Source organism: Drosophila mojavensis, unplaced genomic scaffold, assembly GCF_018153725.1.
Source record: "Drosophila mojavensis isolate 15081-1352.22 unplaced genomic scaffold, ASM1815372v1 contig_136, whole genome shotgun sequence".
NCBI lineage: Eukaryota > Metazoa > Arthropoda > Insecta > Diptera > Drosophilidae > Drosophila > Drosophila mojavensis.
In genome coordinates this window covers 18195395-18214915 of record NW_025318667.1, presented here as the reverse complement: position 1 = coordinate 18214915, position 19521 = coordinate 18195395, and the positions used below count along the sequence as shown (strand labels likewise).

Below are 19521 nucleotides of genomic sequence, written 5' to 3'. Positions count from 1 at the left end.
GTGATTAAGCCGCAACTTAACCACAGCCTTTGGATGCGTATGCAGTGCCAGGAGCAGCTGCTGCCACGCCCCCAAAAACAATCGAACATTATTCATTCTGCGTGTTGCTGATTGTTTGTGTCTGTGTGTGAATGTGTGTGTGTTGCGTGTTCGTGCTCGGCTCGAATCGGTGCGGAGTTGAGGTTCGCTTATGGCACACCCACATGCGTTTTCACCTAATCAATCGCAATGCTCAATCAATGAGCCGACACGTTCGGAGTCCCATAAACAACAAGCAAGTGGAAGTTGTCTGTTTTCGATCGGTGAGCCGAGCCAAGCCAACCCAACCCAGGCCAGGCCAAGACAGCTGGCAGGCAATTTATATGCGCGCTAATCATATGAAATAGATCAAATTTCTATTTGCCGGGGCAGCGGAGCGATCTTCGCTCATGTGGATGGGAGTTGAGCGCATTAAGGCAATTTCACTTGCCTCGCTGTGGCATGCAACATGCTGTGTGTGTGCTTGTGTCTCTCTGTGTGTTTGTGTCTGTGTGTTTGGGTCTGTGTGGGTTGCCATCTTATAAGCAGGCAGTTAAAATGTTTTAATTTTATTTTCTTTGACTGCGATAGCGGCTTTCGGCTTTCGGCTTTTGTCGCACTCTCACCGACCGCCTAATCTATGAACATAGAGATGTGGGAATTGGAATTGGAAATGGAATTGGAAATGAAATTGGTTAAAGATGTTGGCTAGTGGATTGGAGGTCGTTTACTGTCCAGCACTCTAGCTGATTGGAAGTTGCCATGCCGCACTGCCTTAGCATCAGTATCAGCATCAGCAGCAGCAGCAGCAGCAGCTTCAGCTTCAGCCTCGGCCTCAGTCGCGGCACGCTAATGATGATTACCCACTTTTACCCAGGCGCTTGTGCCTGACATGGTGTACATATAAAAATCAAAAGCGGTTTAACGCGTTTCTCGTTCGAGCAACTCTTTTTCATTGCAATTCAATTAAAATCGCTTAGCAGCTGCTGCACTGAGTCCCTGGCCGCCGATCGTCAAGCAGATCTCTCGCTCGCAAGTCGTCGCACCCAAAAGAAAGCCACTTGTTCCGAGGCCGTCACAAATCAGTTTCTCGTGTTGTTATTGTTGCTTTTACTACTTGTAGTAGCGACATTGACTGCCTGCCAGAAAGTCAGCCAGTCAGCCAGTCAGCCGGCCTGCCAGGCCGTGGGCGTGGCAGTTGCTTCTACCTTTTGATTTAATGGCACACAGCGATCGACTTGGATGCATCTCGGCCTTGGCCACATGCGCATTGCAGACTAGTTGGCTGGCCAATGGGACGAGCAGGAGGCGAGCTGCCTGTCTGTCTGTCTGGCTGCCTGTCTGACTGCCTGCCTGCCTGCCTGCCGCAGCTCTATAAAAGCGAGTTCGATTTTTGCACATGGGAGAGCTTTCAGGATTTCACCAAAATCAAAATATGTATACACATACATATATTTATATATAAATATCTATATATGTATAAATATTTATTAAAAGACAGAACAAACTTGATTGCAACGAAGCTGAAATACCCTACTTTTTTAGTATTTTTTTATGAAAACATTTTTAGACTTGTTTTCAAATTTTCTTACATTTTTATCATATGCATATTATATACATACATATGTATATATATATTTTTTTCTTTGTTTTAGTATTCTTCTTAAATGTACAATTTTTTTGTTTTTGTTTTTTTTTTTTTTTTTTTTTTTTTTTTAGTTAATTTGTTTGTATTTTAAAAATGATATGCTAATATTTATCACAAAAGAGTTTTACTGACACAATGCAGATAATTATCTAAAGCAGTACTGAAACTATACACATCCCTAGCCAGGTATGTGGAGGGTAATGCTAATGACGCCTTCGATAAATACACTGTGCAAAAAACTGAGTTTATTCATGCAACCAGTTGCCAGGCGGCACGACCATCGACGAATTTAATAGCAAATTATTAAGTGAGCGCGTATAAAGTTTTTATTATCATTATTATTTTTATTATTATTATTATTAGTTTATTATTGTTATTATTTTCATTACTATTATCATTATTATCTTTCGCTTTTTCGGGCATATTTTTGTATACTTCTTTTAGTTTTTCCATGAGTGAAAAGTGAAATTCCACTGTTTTTTTTTTTTTTTTTTTTTTTTTTTGTATAGTCGAAGAGGCGGGGCCTTTGGACCAATAGCATGTCAGCAGGTTAGCAGGGATTTGTCAAAAGAGCTGGTGAAATCTCTCAGATTGCAATTGCCATTGAGTTGTTGTTGCTGCAGTTGTTGTTGTCTCGCTTGTTGATATTATTGTTGTTGTTGTTGTTGTTGTCAGTGCAGTTGGCACGAAACGTGCTGCAAATGCATTTCAGTGCAACGTCTATGCGGCCAAAAAGTAATCACAATTCGCTGACCAAGGCCAAAATTTTAATTTACGCTCTGGCATTTACAACAAATACGTATTGCGCAGGTCGGCCAGGTAAGACACCTGTGCATAGTATCATGGGAGAGCTTAGCACGCACATGCGCAAGATATTGAAGAAACTTGATTTCATATCATTTGCTTTCATTATTTTTGCCTAGGCAAAACTTTTCTTACAACTAGAAATTAAGTAAGGAATTTTCAAATTTTCAAATTGATAAAATACAACGAAAAATACTGAAAATATATATAATGGGAATTGGCAATTCATAAAATGCTCATAAAATGATAAATGTATTTATTATATTGAAGCAGAGAATCTTATGCTTGAAAGAGCTTTCCAACTATTTATAAAATCAAAACTTTTACTGATTGGCATAGCCATCTCCTACTAAATAAAATTTGAAAAAATAAAATAAAATAAAAAAAAAATGTTTTGAAAATTACCTAAAAAAAAGCAAAACCTCACAAATTAATTGCGGAAACGTGTAGCACACATGATTTGATAAGCCCATAATCATTGAGCTTGAGAAAAGGGGAAAGAATAGGAAAGATGTAGCACTAAAAAATGAAAAAATAAAACCTTATGACATTTTTCCACTTAGAAGAAACAACAAACAAGATGTGAGATAAGATAGAAGCAATTAAGGCTGCTTACGGCCCATCTTAAGTTGCAATTAAGCAATTAATCTACGTGTACTTACACACACACACACACAGACAAGCGCCGACAGTTGCCCATTTTTCCGCCATTATGAAAAAGCTGAGAGGAAAACTTCTAAGACATTTGGCCTTAACTGAACTGGTTCACAATGCGCTCGCATTTCGAAAGTCTGTTGGAAATGAAAATGTGTGCCAGCAACAACAACAACAGCAACAGCAGCAACAGCAACAAAATTGTATAAATATCGACACCTTTTGGCGGCAACTGTCGACTAAATTTGAGCATTTCCGTTTCCGTGGCCAAAAGCAAAAGCAACACCAACAAACTAAACTATAAACACCAACAGCAACAACAACAACACAAGATGTGCGCTTATAGGCATATAGAATAATTTTTGCAGATTTCACTCGCCACTGACAGCCAAGCCAAATGCCAAGTTTTTCAATTTTGCAGCACTGCTCAGTGTGTATGTGTGTGTGTGTGTGTGTGTGTGTGGTTGGAAAACTTGTAGAATGCATAGAAACCATGACGGCTTTTCAAAGTGCTCAATGCTATATCAATAACAGCAGCAGCCGCCACAGCCACAGCCAGAGCCGCCTGCTGCACCTGTCTAAGCCAAAAAAAAAAAAAAAAAGAGAATCATAAAAATAAAAAAAAAATTTACACAGGCAAGAGCTACATCGACAACAACAACATCATGCACTGGCCTCACCAGGGCCAACAACAACGACGCCGCTGCGCCCAAAAACCCAACAACTTTTAATTTCAACACATTCCAGCCAGCGCGACTTGGTAGCAGCAGCAGCGGCAGCAGCAGCAGCAGCGGCAACAACTCTGTACGTGCGACTCGACTTTCTTTGCGGCGGCTTACAGCAACAATAACAACAATAACAGCACACACACACAAAGTCACTCTGTATGTGTGTGTGCATACCTGTCCAGCAGTTAGCCAGGCAGGCAGCCGCAGCGCCAGTCGCTCGAGCTGAAGTCAGTCAATAACAGACGGCCAAAGCGTTGAGACGTCGTCAGTTGCGGGACGCGTAAAACGTGCTTAACGAACAAAAATATCAAACATTAAAAGCCAAGCGAGCAACGGAGCTCACATTTGCCAACAACAACAACAACGACAACATTGAAGTCGCTCTTTTATTTTTTTTGCTGTGCGCTGTGCTGAGCAAGCGAAGGTGTGTGAATAGTGTAAACTAAAGAGAGCCAGAGAGTGTGAGAGAGCGTGAAGAGCGAGTGAGAGAGCGAGGGAGCGTGCTCTCGCGCTGTGCTGTGCTCTTGCAATTACCGTTAATCAAATAAGTTTTGTAGAAATTTAAACGCCGTGTGCATTTGTGTGTGTGTATGCTTCTCTGTGTGTGTATGTGTGCGTGTGTGTATGTATTAAACGGTTCATTGATCGAGTTCAGTTAAAATGGAGCAAATGCCTGTAACAAAACAACAACAACAGCAGCGGCAAAGGCAGCCAAACAAACGCAACAACAAAAAAAAATAAAACAGTGCAAGTGCCAGAGTCGATGTGCGTATGAGTATGAGTGTATGAGTGTGCGAGTGTCTGTGTCTGTGTCATCAATTTGCTTCATTTGCGGCGTCTTCGTCAAATGCGCTTAACCCATTTTAATGAGAACACTTTGTGTGTGCGCGCGCAAAGCAAAATCCAATAAGCGAACTGAAGAGAATGCCAAAAGAATGACCGAAACGGGGCGCTATGGCAACAACAAAAACAAAAACAACAACAACGGCAGCAAACATCAGACAACAGTCGCGACTGCGCCGAAGAAAGCAAAGAAACGTGAATGAATGGATTACATACAAATGTGTATTGAATGTTTCATTGGTGCTTCGACGCCTATTTCTATGTTTGTGTACAGCTAATTTCGGAAGAGACTGGAGGAATAGGGCTGTCGCTTTCTTATTGGAGTATATAGCATAATAAGTGAAGAATATCTTCGAGGAAAGCCAATCTTAATAGAGCAGAGAGAAAAAAGAGACGAGTAACAGATGTTGTCTATTTGACATTAATTAATATTTTTGATTTAGCATGATAAAAAAACAAAATACTAAAAATATATTTTTTTTTTTAATGATTAAGATTGTAATAGTACATTTGCTTTATTTAATTTATCAATTTATTAAAGTATTTCATTTCCCTTTGTGAACTTATTCCTGGCAAAACACTTGATCTACCCTATATATGAAACTTCAGTCTACAATTTGACATCGAAAAACTCAGTAAATATTTATTTTAGAAATTTCGAACTCTAAAATAGATAAAACACCACAAAGAAAAAAAAAAAAGCTTGAAGCAGACAATAATAGTCATATCTCATAATAAATAAATACGTAATATCTGGTTAGGCACATGCACATTTCGCATGCAATTATGAAATATTAGATTAGATTATGTGTTTATCTGGAGAAATTTAACAAATTGGATACACTCAGGCACGGCCATGATGCAGGCTAAGTATATGCAAAAACAATTGGAATTTCATGTATTCCACTCACGAACGATATAAGCACGAATGCATGAACCCCCTCTTTATCGACAAATAAACACAAATGACTGCGAACACAAAGCGAATCAAGTAAAAGAAACGTCGTGGGGAGAGCTCGACTAAGAGATACTCCAAAGAATCATCATGAGAAGTGAAAATTTTTTGAAGAACTTGAGCTAGCTCTGAAAAATGTCTTAAGAGAGAGGTTAACTGAGATCGTTATTTTCTTTGCACATATGCAAAAAATATATAAATATAAAGTTAGAAGAGCTTTCACAAGCTAAGTGAGATACATTGACCGTTATCTATATATACATAAGTATATAATTCTAACATACAAATGAAACATTTACTGTACTGAAACAGTCTGACAAGTAAGATCAAAAGGATTATTAGAACAGATATCGATCAAGTTTGTAGACTGAAAGAAGTTATCGATTAGTATGTGCAGAAGTGATCGATCTACACGCATTTATAATAGAAGAATGGAAATATTTATATATATATATATATATATATATATATATATCAAATACTTGGCCAGTACCAATGCTCTTAGATCTTAAGAACATCTCTTAGATATTGAAGCAAATACAGTCTTTCATACTTCATATACATATATATAGAATATGCATGCAATATCCCCGTTCCGCTACAGTGTGTGCATAACAAATGGATGACATCAATTAAATTTTTAACAAGTTCTCAGTCAATCGCATGCAAATGAAACTTGAATACCAAATGCCGATATGAAAAAGCAGTCAAAAAACGAAAGAAAATATAAAATTATATTTAGATGTATATATTTACATATTGCTTAAGACAAGTTCTGAGAACATCTTGAAATGAAATGGAGTGACCAAATGGCATATCAGATGATACGCTGACACCCGATACTTGAAATCATATATTGAACAATTCGAATATCGATATCAAGAATGAGTCACAAGAGCGATACAAGTTTTCGGCTTGTGGCTCGATTCCAATTCGTTTGCCATTCTTCAAAAGCAATTTTCGTGTCAATTCCATGCTGTTCCCGCACTTAAAGTGTTTCTCTCTCTTCATTTTTTTTTATACCCTGAACCCATTGAAAATGGGAAATCAGGGTATAATGGTTTTGTGAAAAGTATGTAACAGGCAGAAGGAATCATCTCAGACCCCATAAAGTATATATATTCTTGATCAGGACGACGAGCTGAGTCGATATAGCCCTGTCCGTCTGTCCGTCCGTCCGTCCGTCCGTCCGTCCGTCCGTCCGTCCGTCCGTCCGTCCGTCCGTCCGTCCGTCCGTCCGTCCGTCCGTATGAGCAAAAGGATCTCAGAAGATATAAGAGCTAGAGAGCTGAAATTTGGCATGCATACTCGTGTATACCATAGGCAGTACAAGTTTGCTTTATTTTTTCGATAACTTGTCCGATAACTTTTTTATCGAGAATAATCGAAAAATCGACATTGTTTTTTCAGCCTAATTTGAACACTTTTAGACCTGGAGACTTCAAATTTGCGTTGTATATAAAGTTAATAGATACAAAGATTTTGTAATTTACAGATTTTGGATACCACGCCCCCTTCGCCCCCAATTTGTAAAAAACGCATGTCAAGTACTAGAGACTTGTGCTTTGGAATGTACACACATTTTAGCCATATGATTACGCTTTAAAAGTTTCATTAGGATCGTATGTCTACAAAAGAAATTATTCAACAAATAAATTCTCATAATATTGCCCACACTGCAGTGCAGCCCAAGCGCGGCCGCTGCTAGCTGCGCAGTTTGCAGAGCGCGTGCTTATACGTGCATGTGTATGTATGTGTGCATAAAAGAGGTCCAGAATGATTAGAATATCAGTTTGGAGGGTTCAGGGTATCTCCTAGTCGAGCAGTCTCGACTGGAGCCTTCTTACTTGTTTTAATTTTTATTTTTTTGTTTCGTATCGGATTTTGGCTTGAGCACTAATGCGAATATCCATTAGTTTCGCGTTATTAACGGATTTTAATCAAAGGCCAACAAAGTTAATTCATGCTAAAAATAATGCATATTCAACGCGTCTAAATAAAACAAAAGCCACCGATCCGCTCTCAAGTCTTAAACAAAGATATAGGTATTAAACAAAAGTGTGCATATACTTATATACATTCCGGTATATACAAACACATATGCAGATTTCCGTTTGACTATTATCACTTTATTAGCACTCAAATTCAGGGAATACGAAAGTCATTTGTTGATCGCTAATTTTATACTTGAATAACTTAACTTTGCATTGTCTTGAAATGCCACAAAATCGAACCTATTTTGAATATATTTAAATTTGAGAAACTCTACTTGAATTATATACAAAACAAATTTGATAATTAAGATTATTATTTTGAAGCTGTTTTGATATTTCGTATTTGAGCTTCAAGATTTCTAGTTTGGCAACGTGTTTTGAAACTTTATGCAGATTATAGACGGGGGCACAGTATACCTACATATCTATAAATATATTCATATATATATATGTATGTATACTGCAGCAAAACGCCTACTTTTAGAACTTTTAAGCATGAGTAACGTGTAGGCTCAGGGCCACGCTCAAGTTCAGCCTTCAGCTGAAATATACGAAAGAAAAGTAGAAACGTTGCAGTTCCAATCAGACAATAAAGACTTTATAGTGAGTGTGTACTGTGTATACCTGTAACTCTTAGCCGAATCGAAAATGAAGTTTATTTATTGATTTAAGAAACTGCATTACAATTTTTTTTATTCGAGCCGTAAGCAAAAGTTGAAGAAACTTAAGCAAACAAATTTTTCACAATATATAAAGCAAATCGGATAATTCTTTTAGCTTGCATAAGCTGTCAACGCAAGCTAAAAGAAATTAAATTAAAGACATATTCTACATTTTTTCATTCTTCCAAAAATTTGCAATTTGAACAAAATTGAATGAAATATGAAAGATGAATTATTTAAAATTATAAACTATAAATATTGAAAAATTTTAAAAAATATTTGTATGAAAAGAACTAAAGAAAATACTTTAGTTAAACTACAAATTTGTAAACTAAAAACAAAATTAAAATTGATTTGTTATTTCGTTTCCAATACAAAATATTTCTACCCAATCGGAAAAGCAAGTTAAGGATTCAGACAAAAACAGCTTAAGCTCATATGCTCTATCTCCTTTTCTTCCCCTCCCTCCCTCTCCCTCACTCTTTCTCTCTGTGACTACTCGGGAACAGAACATCAATAGATTACAAGAATGTAAGCTTCTGGAATTAGTCGATGTAAAACATAACTTTGGGTGTTTTTCCGCTTTTAGTTCAGCCTTTTTTTTTTTGTCAGTTAGAAATTAATGTGTGTGTTTTGGGCGTGTGTCTGCCTGTCTGCGTTTTCTTCTAACAACATAAATTTAAAAACATTTTTTGAGGTTAATAATTTCGTTTGTTTAGCAGCTTTTGTGCGGTTGTTGTGACTGTGACAGTGACTGTGACTGTGGCTGAGGCTGCGGCTGCTTTTGTGTCATATGTAAATTTTAAAGGCACACACACATGATGCCGGCCATATAACATTGATAAATATCTATAGGAGCCTGTGTGTGTGTACAAAATATATTCAGTTTAAGGCAAGAAGAAGAAAGAGTAGCAGCAGTAAAACAGATAAAATAAAAAACAAGATTCTTTTGGCCTACGCAAGACAACGTCGCACAACAAGTTGTACAGGCTCATCGATTATGAATATTATTGAGAAGATATACGAGTATATAAACGACGACAAGTCCATACATACATACATATATACGACGACTAGAAGATACACACATATATACAATGTGAATGCCGTTGCTTGTTGTTGTTGTTGTTGCCCACTTTCCTATAGCACCAGTTTTTTTTTTCTTTATGCATATGCTAGGCATTTTAGCCATTATGACACAACAGCTAGCTGGGAATTGGAAATTTGTGTCTAAAAGTATGCCGTTAGAGGAACGCAGTCATGCTCCCCATGAGCATAAATATTAAGCATTCCAGTTAGCTTATGCTGTGACTGCGACTGCGACAGCGCTCCTTTCCCAATTCAACTCCAATTAGATTTTATGTTTAGTGGCGAAATAAATCCACTTGACACTAAATCTTCAGTTTATTACGTGCTCTTCGTGCTTTCTGATGGATAATCATCTCATCTCAGCCATAGCAAATGCCATATTTAAGACACACTTGACTGTTTAACACTAAGAGGATTCATTTGAACATTCTTATGAAGCTCTTAGCTGCAATTATTTAGCATTTTCATGTCATTTCTCTTGCTCACTTGAACTTGGAAATCTGAGTTCGCATTTCATTCCGAATGCATTAGCATTTATTTTTTTAAACAAAGTAGTTTTCCGTGCATTTTATATATTTCTAAAAGTTTGTTCTATACAAATTTGAACATATTTTTTTACACTTTTTTAATAAATTTATAATAGAAAATTAAAAAGAGAAATAACCTATATTTATAGTATATTATATATATTAAGCTTTTAAGTTATGAAAACAAAACAAGTAAGAGTGCTATAGTTGAAAGTGTCCGAATGGGCGATACCCTAAGCCCTACGCTGTTGTTATATGATCAATATTTACGTTATTTAAGCTATGCTGGCCTGAAAGATCGAAAATTACGAGAGATCCAGATCACTGCGTTCATATGAGCTGAGGAACAGAGGCACGAGCAAAGGGACGAACAGACGGACGGGCAAGCAGATATACGGTCATACATACATACAATGTAGCTTAGGTAGAACCAGCTCGTGGTCCGTATCAAAACTATATAAGCATTATGAGATCTGACATGACTTCTGCCTGTCTAAATATCCTGAGTTCCCATTTTAATGGGGGACTAAATACATATCCCAAGGAAATATTACAATATTATACTTTCGCTAAGCCTTAGAACTTTCGTTAATTACACTCTTGCATCTACTTAGAAGCACCTTCTTTAAATTTTTAAAATTAAATTTTTCCAATTTTGCTCTTTCTGCAGATGCTGAGGTGTACTTGGTAAGCGTCTGGGTAGCCATAAATTGAAGTCAACTGCATAATCTAAATTGATCGCTAAAGAAGAAGAAGAGGTAGAAGAGAAGTTGAAGATGGCGCTACGTTTGCGTCGGGACGTACAGAAGGCCTCCTACTATGTGTGGTTCCTGGGCGCCGAGGAGGCGAAGGGATTGCGGGGCGCCCGCGTCATTAACTCAGTGCTGCCGTATCTGGTGGACAGATCACGGGGCCAGGAGCCGCTCAAGGTGACGCTCCAGGTCTCGCACAAAGGCATCAAAATCGTGCAGGTAAGTGCTGAGCATACGCCACACCCCAAAAAAAAAAAAAAAAAAAAAAAAAAAACAGACACATACACAGACACACACTCATACACACCCGCACACACACACACACCTTCTACAAAACATTCCTCTATGTTGTCGTTTGTTGGAAACAGGGCTCGTCGAAGCATTTAATACCACACAGTGCCATAACCAGCTCCGTGCAAACCGATGACATCGTTGCCTGTGTTTTGCTCCTCTACAATCCGGCCACCAAATGCCCCTTGCATGTGCACGCCTACCGTTGCGACTCGGAGACAACGGCCGAGGCGTTGCACCTACAACTACAAATCCTAATCAATCGGCCCGACAATCAGAAGCGCTTTGAGGAGCTCGAGACCAGGTTAGTTTCGAGCTGAATGTTATAGTACAATATATTACATTATTATTTATCTATGGCCTTGGCCTGTGGCTAAGGCACAAATTTGTATATCCATATCGCGTCCAACTCTAAATTTACTTTTTTTACGCTCTAATGCACAGAACCTCATGCTGTGATCCCCAATTCAAATTTCATTTTAAATTCAAAAAAGCATATGACTTATTTCATAATATAAACAACATTATATAGGGAATCCCAATAAATGAGAGATAATATATGATAATCGGAATAACAATCGCAAAAGCTCATGATTTACTTTCAAATCGCAAAAGCTCGTGATTCCCAACTCTGATTATTGTTTATGAAATCGTAAAAGCTTCAATTTGCTGCCTCAACTTCCCTTTTAAAGTACAAATGCTTGCAATGAAACTCTTAGTACAGAACAATTTTGCAGATGTTTATGGAATTTTTTTCTTTAATCGAAAAGAGCTCATAAGTTTCAATAGTCAATAATATTTACGATTATATTCAATATCAATATCTATATAACTTACAAAATTCCAATATATACAATAGGACAAATTAAAATTTTTTAAAATAAATTTGTATCTTTTATTCTTTTAATATAAGTAGATCTGTTAAGAGCTTTCATCTTATGAAGATTTCTTCAAGAGAGAATCGTTTGAGTCTTCCCATCATCTTAATGTTATGCTATGTAAATGAAGCTCTGCTTTCGAAATCTAACATAAATTGTGTGTGGAAAGGCAAGAATTTCGAGTTTGCGCTGGACTTAGAGAGAATCTTTGAGTATTTGCTGGAGAATTAGATTTGAAACAAGGGAGATATAATATATGTACATACATGTATGGTATAGTATATGCACGTTGTTCTGGAGCTCGTGGGAAAGCCAGCTGCAAGTGCAGTGGCATCTCGGTGTCGTTATCATGAGTAGCAAATGAAACGATCTCCCGCAACGGGCAGAGATCGGATAATAGATTGTCTAAATGTCTAAATGTCTAAGTGGGCAGAGTTGGCTGCTTGGGTGCCAGTCGGTTGGTTTGCTGCTTGCTGCTCGCTGCTTGCTGCTTGCTGCTTGCCACTTTGTTTCCTGCTTGTCGGGCCGCAATTAATTTCAGCTTTGCGGTAAATTGTAGAAGATCCCCACATAGCCGAAATGTGAAGATGCCATGAGAAAGCGTTTTCGAGGCGGCAGCAACTCGAGCCACTGAGGCAACTGAACTCTGTGCGAGTCGACGCTGCTCGATGGGTGGCAAATGCCGAACTTGAGCAAAGATCAAAGCGTTTCACATGTGCGAAGTCCTATTTAATTTTCATGCGACTAGCCAGCATTTTTGAGTGATGTAGAAATCTGCTGGAAAATCTATGCCAAATAAAAAATGGTGCTAAGTTAGTTACTTAGAGAGCCGAATTATCGTATTGAATTTTAAAAATTTTGTAAAATAGTAGCTAGAAAATTCATTTTCATATTAATGTATTGATATAAAGTTTTTTTTTTTTTTTAATTTAAATTTTACTATGAATAATTATATTTTATTTCCACTTTTAATGGTATTTAAGATGATAATGCTGTATATGGCTCAACATAAGGGAATAAGAAAAAAAAAAATTATATAAATTTAGTAATATTTTACCCAGCTTAAAATAGTTATTTCATCTATCTGCCTATCGATGAGAAAAGTGAGTCATGAAGTCCTTTAAGTAAAGTGAGAAATATTCATAAAATATATTTAGAAAGCTAAAATCGATAGAGCTGAGTATAAGTATGTACGAGTGGGTATAAGACTATACATCAGTATACGATAATCCACACTCCAAAGTGCCGCAGCTAAGAATCACTCTGAGTGGACGCCCTCCTAACCTTATCTTCTCCTTTGAAGCTATCGCACTCATTTCTGTTCCTCTCAATGCTGTGATCCCCTCCAATACTTCTAGACTTTACCTTTCGCTGTCTATCCAAGATTTCTCCGCAAGCGCGCAGCATCTTTTGTATTGTCTTTGTATTTGTCACAGCATTTAAATAGGTAATTAATAGACCGAATGAGACATTCGTAAATGATTGACCCTAGAGCTGGTTCGACATCTTCTAGCAGCCAGTTTTCACAAAAGATTTTCTAAAATTTTCAAGTTTTCTCTTTATAGATACTACGTCATAAATTACCAAAACAAAAACCAATAATAAAAAATAAATAAATTCAAATAAATTCAAATATGCTTTCAGCTGTGTGAACTATACCAAACCAACAAAAATTTATTTTCTTTAATTTGATTTCATATGAATACGAATCGCATATGCTCATATATACATATGTGTATGTGTACATATATATGTCTATGTATACTTGTATATCAGTGTATACATACAGCCTTACCTAACTTACCTTACTCATTGCCTGTTTTATCTTTTCACCTTGCAGATTGGGCATTTTGCCACCGCTGCCCGCTGGCGGGCCTCTGGGTCACAATGGAGGCAGCAGCAGCAGCAGCCACAGCGGCGGCGACAAGCGCCACGATTCTGGCCACAAGTCGTCGCACCATCAGTCACAACAGCAGCTGCACTCGAGCGGCGGCTATTCGCAGCAGCAGCAGCGCCGCCACGAAACGTCGCCGAAGCGCTTCAGCAGCTCCTTGGGCAGCGACACGGGCAATAGCACGCGGGAGTCCGAGTGCAGCGAGGAGCACGGCCTGGCCGGCTCACCAGTCTCCCGCTCGCCGCCACATGGCGGCAGCAGCAGCAGCACCGGCAAGCATCACCACGGTTCGCATCATCCACATGGCCTTCCGCACGGCCATCCGCCACTGACGCCACAGCAGAACAGCGATCTGTTCGACTCGCTGGCCGCCGAGCTGCGCGCCAAGCTGAATGGGAACGGACCGCCGTTGCTGTTGCCGCCGCGCGACTACGACACAGTGCATCGCTCCAAGGGCAATCTAACGGCAATCGAGCTGCGACGCTGTCGCAATGCGCTCATTGTGGGCGGCGCGGGCACGCCCAAGGGCCAGGTGTCGCCTGGCACAGGACCAGCAGCACCAGTGAGCGCTGTGCCCGCCACGACGGCCAATGGCAAGCAGGTCTCGTCGCGCGGCTCCTCGGGCATTGGATCGGATCTGGCGCCCAGTCCGGAGCGACAGGAGCTGAATAGCTCAAGTGGTATGTTGGCTATAGATCTATGTACATGCATATATGTGCATGCAGCTTGTTAACAGAGATTTCACTGTACATACATACAGTGAGACCTGCCTTGAAAGGACAGCCAAACTTCTATTTAAGCTCTATGGCCAAGGGAAGTTGTCGACTTCATTAAAGCTGTCCTTCAAGGCCAACTTCACTGTATATGCATATCCATATCCATATCCATATTCATATCCATATCCATATCCATATCCATATCCATATCCATATCCATATCCATATCCATATCCATATCCGTATCCATATCCATTTCCATATGTATATCCACATCCATATCCATATTCATATCCATATCCAAATTCATATCCAAATCCGTATCCATATCCATAAATGACATATCCATGGATATCCATATCCATAAATGACATATCCATGGATATCCATATCCATATCTATATCTATGTTCATAAATGACATATTTATGGATATCCATATCCATATCTATATCCATACCCATTTCCATATCCATATCTATGTTGATAAATGACATATACATGGATATCCATATCCATATCTATATACAACACATCCACCCTTTCCATATTCATATCCATACTAAAATATCCTTGGAACTACCGTATGCATATTGATAATATCCATAATATGGATTCCATATCTATATCCACTTCCATCTTGAACTTATCCAATCCACCATTTCACATTGCAGACGACGAGCACTGGTCGAATGAGGCGGACAACTCGGTGATTGCGCTGAAGCCGTCACAAATCGCGCTCTCCCATCATGCGCAGCTGAAGCGTAAGAGCGCTGTGCAGCCGCCGGAGGATAGCTATCTGCGGGATCTGCCGGCCAAGCCGTATGTGCCGAGGCAGAGCGAACGCGTCAAGACGCCGGCAGCGCCATCGAACAGCAAGTCGTGGTCGCGCGAGGACGAGATCAAGCCGATCATCATGCGACCCGCTGACTACGATGCGAAATTCAATCGGGTGATGCAGCTGGAGCCGCAGCCGGCCAAGCATGAGGCGGCGGCCAAGCTGCGCGACACCGACAAATACAACGAGATCAATCGCTTGCTGAACAAGAAGCTGTCCGGCCACGATCGGGATCGGCTCAAGGAGCGTTCACTGCACGACGACGATCTGGACGACTTCGATGACTCGGATCCGTGCAGTGACCCGCCGCAGAAGCCGCTGCCCGTTGCCAGCTATCGCAAGGAGAACCTGACGGACAAGCAAAAGTTCATGGAATACGCGTCCAAGAAGCAGCAGCAGCAGCAGCAGCAGCAGCTCAAGTCCTACGCAGCCGAGGAGGCGCAGCGCTATGGCGGCAGTCGCCATCGCTATGTGGATCCCGCCGAGCTGCCGTTCGAGCAGCTGCCGCCAGTGCCGGCGCACAACAAATATGCGGCCGTGCATCGCGGCGCAGAGCCGACGCGCAGCAGCAACAGCGTCGGCGGCGGCAGCAGCAGCCACATCAACGGCAGCAATCCAGATCGACTACGGGAGCGCCATGACAGAGACAGAGAGCGCGATAGAGAGCGAGAGCGGGAGAGGGAGAGGGAAAGGGAGCGCGATAGAGATCACGAACATTCCAGGGATCGCAATCCATACCGCGAGGCAGAGAGCCTGCCCTACATCCAGAGCATGGAGAAGATGATGAAGTCGACGGGCATGCGCTACGGCGAGGAGCCGCCACGCAAGCCCAGCAGCCGGGATAGCCGCGACTACGTGCGGGAGTATCCGGCTGCGGCCAGCAGTCAGGTGTCGCCGAGCGATCGCTTCCACGATGCCAAGGACAAGTTCCGGGCCATGGAGCGCACCGGCGGCAGTCGCTATGACCTGGACGAGCGCGACAGCGGCAACGGAGTCGCACCGGTGGCGCCCACAGCCGACTACAGATCATCGTCGCGTCGGCGACGCGGCTCCGTGGAGCCGCCCAGCTACGATCAGTGGAGCGACGAGGAGGAGGAGCCCGAGCAGCAGCTGCCCGTGCCAGTGCAGCAGCCGGAGCCGATGATGAGTCGTTCGCGTGCTCGCTCGCGCGACCACTGGGAACAAGAGCAGCAGCATCACGTCAGCAATGGTGGCAACATGCGCCACGGCCATGAGCGGGAGCGGCGCGAGCGGGACTATCCCATGCGACGCGGCGACGATATGCGAGAGCCGCCACACGATGGCTATCGTCTGGAACGCGAGAGGGAAAGGGAGCGGGAGCGTGAGCGTGAGCGAGAGAGAGAAAGGGAGCGGGAGAGGGAGCGAGAGCGAGAGCGTGAGCGTGAACGGGACCGAGATCGAGAGCGAGAACGGGATCGCCATCAGTCGCAGTCGCGCCATCAGATGCGGGCACGCTCGCGAGAGTACATGCAGCCGACGGAGTCGGTGCCGCCCGTGGCCAAGTCCAGTTCGTCGCGCCTAAGCCATCATGCCGAGCGCTATCCGTCGCCGGCGCCGACGCCCAACAGCGGCAACAGCGGCAGCTCCAGCTCGGGCAAGCCGCTGGCCAGCATGCCCAAGGGCTATCGGCACAGCTATGCGGAGCCCGTGTTCGCGCGCTCCGGCGGACGCGTGGGCCTCGCTGCAGTCAATCCCTACTGATAACAAACGACAACAGCAACAACAACGACAACAATAATATTGCTTAATGAACATACTCAATAACTGTACATTACACACACACACAGACACACTCACACAAACACACACAAAAGTGGGCGAATCCCCATGCGGGGGGATGAGCAGCAGCCACGATCCAAGCGCCACAAAGCAGCGGGGCACCAAGTGCTTCGGCGGTCAGCGCCTGTAATTATGTGCCTTCAAAATATGTTTTATATCAGTGCAGATGCATGTATATACATATACATATATACGTACACATATACATATGTATCCATGTATATCGATGACTATATAATGCATGTATATTTTTTATTTAGCTAAACAAAAGAAAACAAAAACAAAAACAAAAAACGAAACGCGAACAATCACAGTTGATATATGCATTTTTTTTTTTTCATAGCCCTAAGTCGTGCGGTTGGTTGATATATAAATATATGATATATTTACATATATATGTATACTATACACATATATATGTATACTTTTTTTTTGTAATCAACTTAATATTCGATACGTGTATGCATAATAAACGTATATAGCTGATGTATCTATTGTTATCAATTTGATATTTACATTAATAAAGCGCTAGAAAAAAATCTAACTTAATCTTTTAATTTGTATGCAAATCAAATATGAATTGTTTACATTATGAACTTGAAAGTTTATAATGCGATCGAGCATTTTTTTTACTTATGATCAAATTCAAATGTGCCGCGCTTTGGTATTTGTTTTTTGCAACAGCGCCATCTATGGTCACTTTGCGTACAGCTTGACCGTAAATCAACTCTGCGCTGTGTGGCGGCATGTCGATAACAGCTAACAGGCACGATCAGTTAACCCGAATGTGCAAGGCATATTTGCCGTTGGGCGTCTGCCTTAACGTAATTATTTGGCTTCATTGATTCTCAATTAATTATTTTACATTATTAATTGAGCATTTTATATTATTTTATACAATTTTTTATCTATTTGGTTTTTTTTTAATGATTTAAAGCCAGCTACGAATGACCAATCGGTCAAAACTATATTTAATAGAAGACAATATATTTCGCTTTTATATCCATGTATCCGAATCGGTCAAAATAGATTTACACCACGACTTTGATCTATCAATAAGTATAAAGATTCCACCAGAACATACCGATCAATCTCCCCATACCTTTTTACATCCGCCAAATTCAACTTTTACAACGAAAATTTGAAAACATCTTTAATCTTAAGGACTAACCACATTTATTCCTTAACACATTCTATACAAATTTCATCGATTTTTGTTTTGTTTTACATTTTATTGTTTAATTTAAAAACTCTTTGTTTGGTTTTCACAATAGTTTTTGTTTTTTGTAGATTTTTTCAAAACAAAAATAAAGAAGAAAAATATAGTTTAGTTAATATATTTTTATCCTTTCTCTCTCACTTGTGTTTTTTTTTCATTCTTGTTGTTGTTTGTTTTATTTTTTTTTTTTTTTTTTTTTTGTAATAATATTAATTAAAAATATTGGTTTTCGTTTTGTTTTTGTTTTTCTTTCGCAAGTTAATTTAAGAAACAATTAATCAAGTTCTTATTTAATTATACAAATTTTAAAAAAATAGTAATTATATAATAATAAAAATAATATTTATAACGGGGAAAATGCAAATAGCTCTTCTTCATGCTGTTGTTGTTGTTGTTGTTGATTTCTCAAGTTGCTATTGTTGTTTGTTGTTGTTGTAGCTAGTATAGTTTGTTGTTTCTCTCATTTTGATGCGCGCAAAGAAAATATGTTGTAGGTGAGGGGCGTGTGGGGCGGGGCATTTACGACCAATTGAAAATATTGATAAACTAAGAGCGAATAATGGAAGTCAGGATTCCGTTAGATTGATTGTGTGATTGTCGTTCAACACTTGAATGTCAAAACCATTTTCATTTATTTTCTTTTAACTAATACTCTCCATAAATACACACATATTATTTCCCGTCCTCCACTTCTTCATCTATACTAAAGGTCAATTAAAAAAAAAAAAAATTTAAACAAAAGCTGCAAAAATGCTCGGCCAGTTGGCCTGCATCCATATATCAATTGAATTGGTAGTTGGCTATTGGGGAGTGGTAGGTGGCGCGCTGCGTCGAATTTCATGGTGGTTAGATTGGCTTGGGATATAGGATATAGATAGTTCCATGTGTGGGGCGTGGCGAGCGCTTTACATGTTCTCAAACTGATCGACGCGACGCTTTGTGTTGCCCTTGCGGATCTCGCGCAACGTCTTGTACTTGTCGCGTCCCTGGCGCACATTTTCGCGATGAATCTTATCGTTGGCCGTCTCTTTCGTTTCGTCGCGTGACTGCGCCAGGTCTTGCTTCAGGGCCTGCAAATAAGCGAGAGAGCGAGAGAGAGTTCGAATTAGAAAGAGAAGGGGATAGATAGAGAGCACACAAGTAAATATATTGAAGTATGATGTATAAGAAAATAACTCGACTCTTTATGTTGAATCACGACTATTCAAATAT

The 19521-nt window shown here is 40.3% G+C and overlaps 2 protein-coding genes across 7 annotated transcripts in view; one reads left to right on the top strand and one right to left on the bottom strand.

The window, feature by feature from the left end:
- Window positions 1-17634, top strand: part of LOC6584155 (apical junction molecule) — a 49677-nt gene extending 32043 nt beyond the window's left edge. Inside the window, exons 1-5 of one of the 2 annotated variants that reach the window (XM_032732260.2) lie at window positions 4077-4276; window positions 10593-10893; window positions 11043-11269; window positions 13684-14417; window positions 15127-17634. In XM_032732260.2, coding sequence (XP_032588151.1) covers window positions 10699-10893; window positions 11043-11269; window positions 13684-14417; window positions 15127-17012 — 3042 coding nt within the window. In that variant the 5' untranslated portion in view covers window positions 4077-4276; window positions 10593-10698 and the 3' untranslated portion in view covers window positions 17013-17634. Of the gene's footprint in view, window positions 1-4076; window positions 4277-10592; window positions 10894-11042; window positions 11270-13683; window positions 14418-15126 lie in introns of those variants that run through there. The other variant, XM_032732261.2, reaches the window with a different exon arrangement.
- Window positions 17635-18535: 901 nt separating this feature from the next.
- LOC6584154 (moesin/ezrin/radixin homolog 1) overlaps window positions 18536-19521 on the bottom strand; it is a 31302-nt gene continuing 30316 nt past the window's right edge. For all 5 annotated transcript variants that reach the window (XM_015161484.3, XM_002009777.4, XM_044007027.1 and 2 more), the window contains one exon: window positions 18536-19379. In XM_015161484.3, coding sequence (XP_015016970.1) covers window positions 19215-19379 — 165 coding nt within the window. In that variant the 3' untranslated portion in view covers window positions 18536-19214. The remainder of the gene's footprint in view (window positions 19380-19521) is intronic.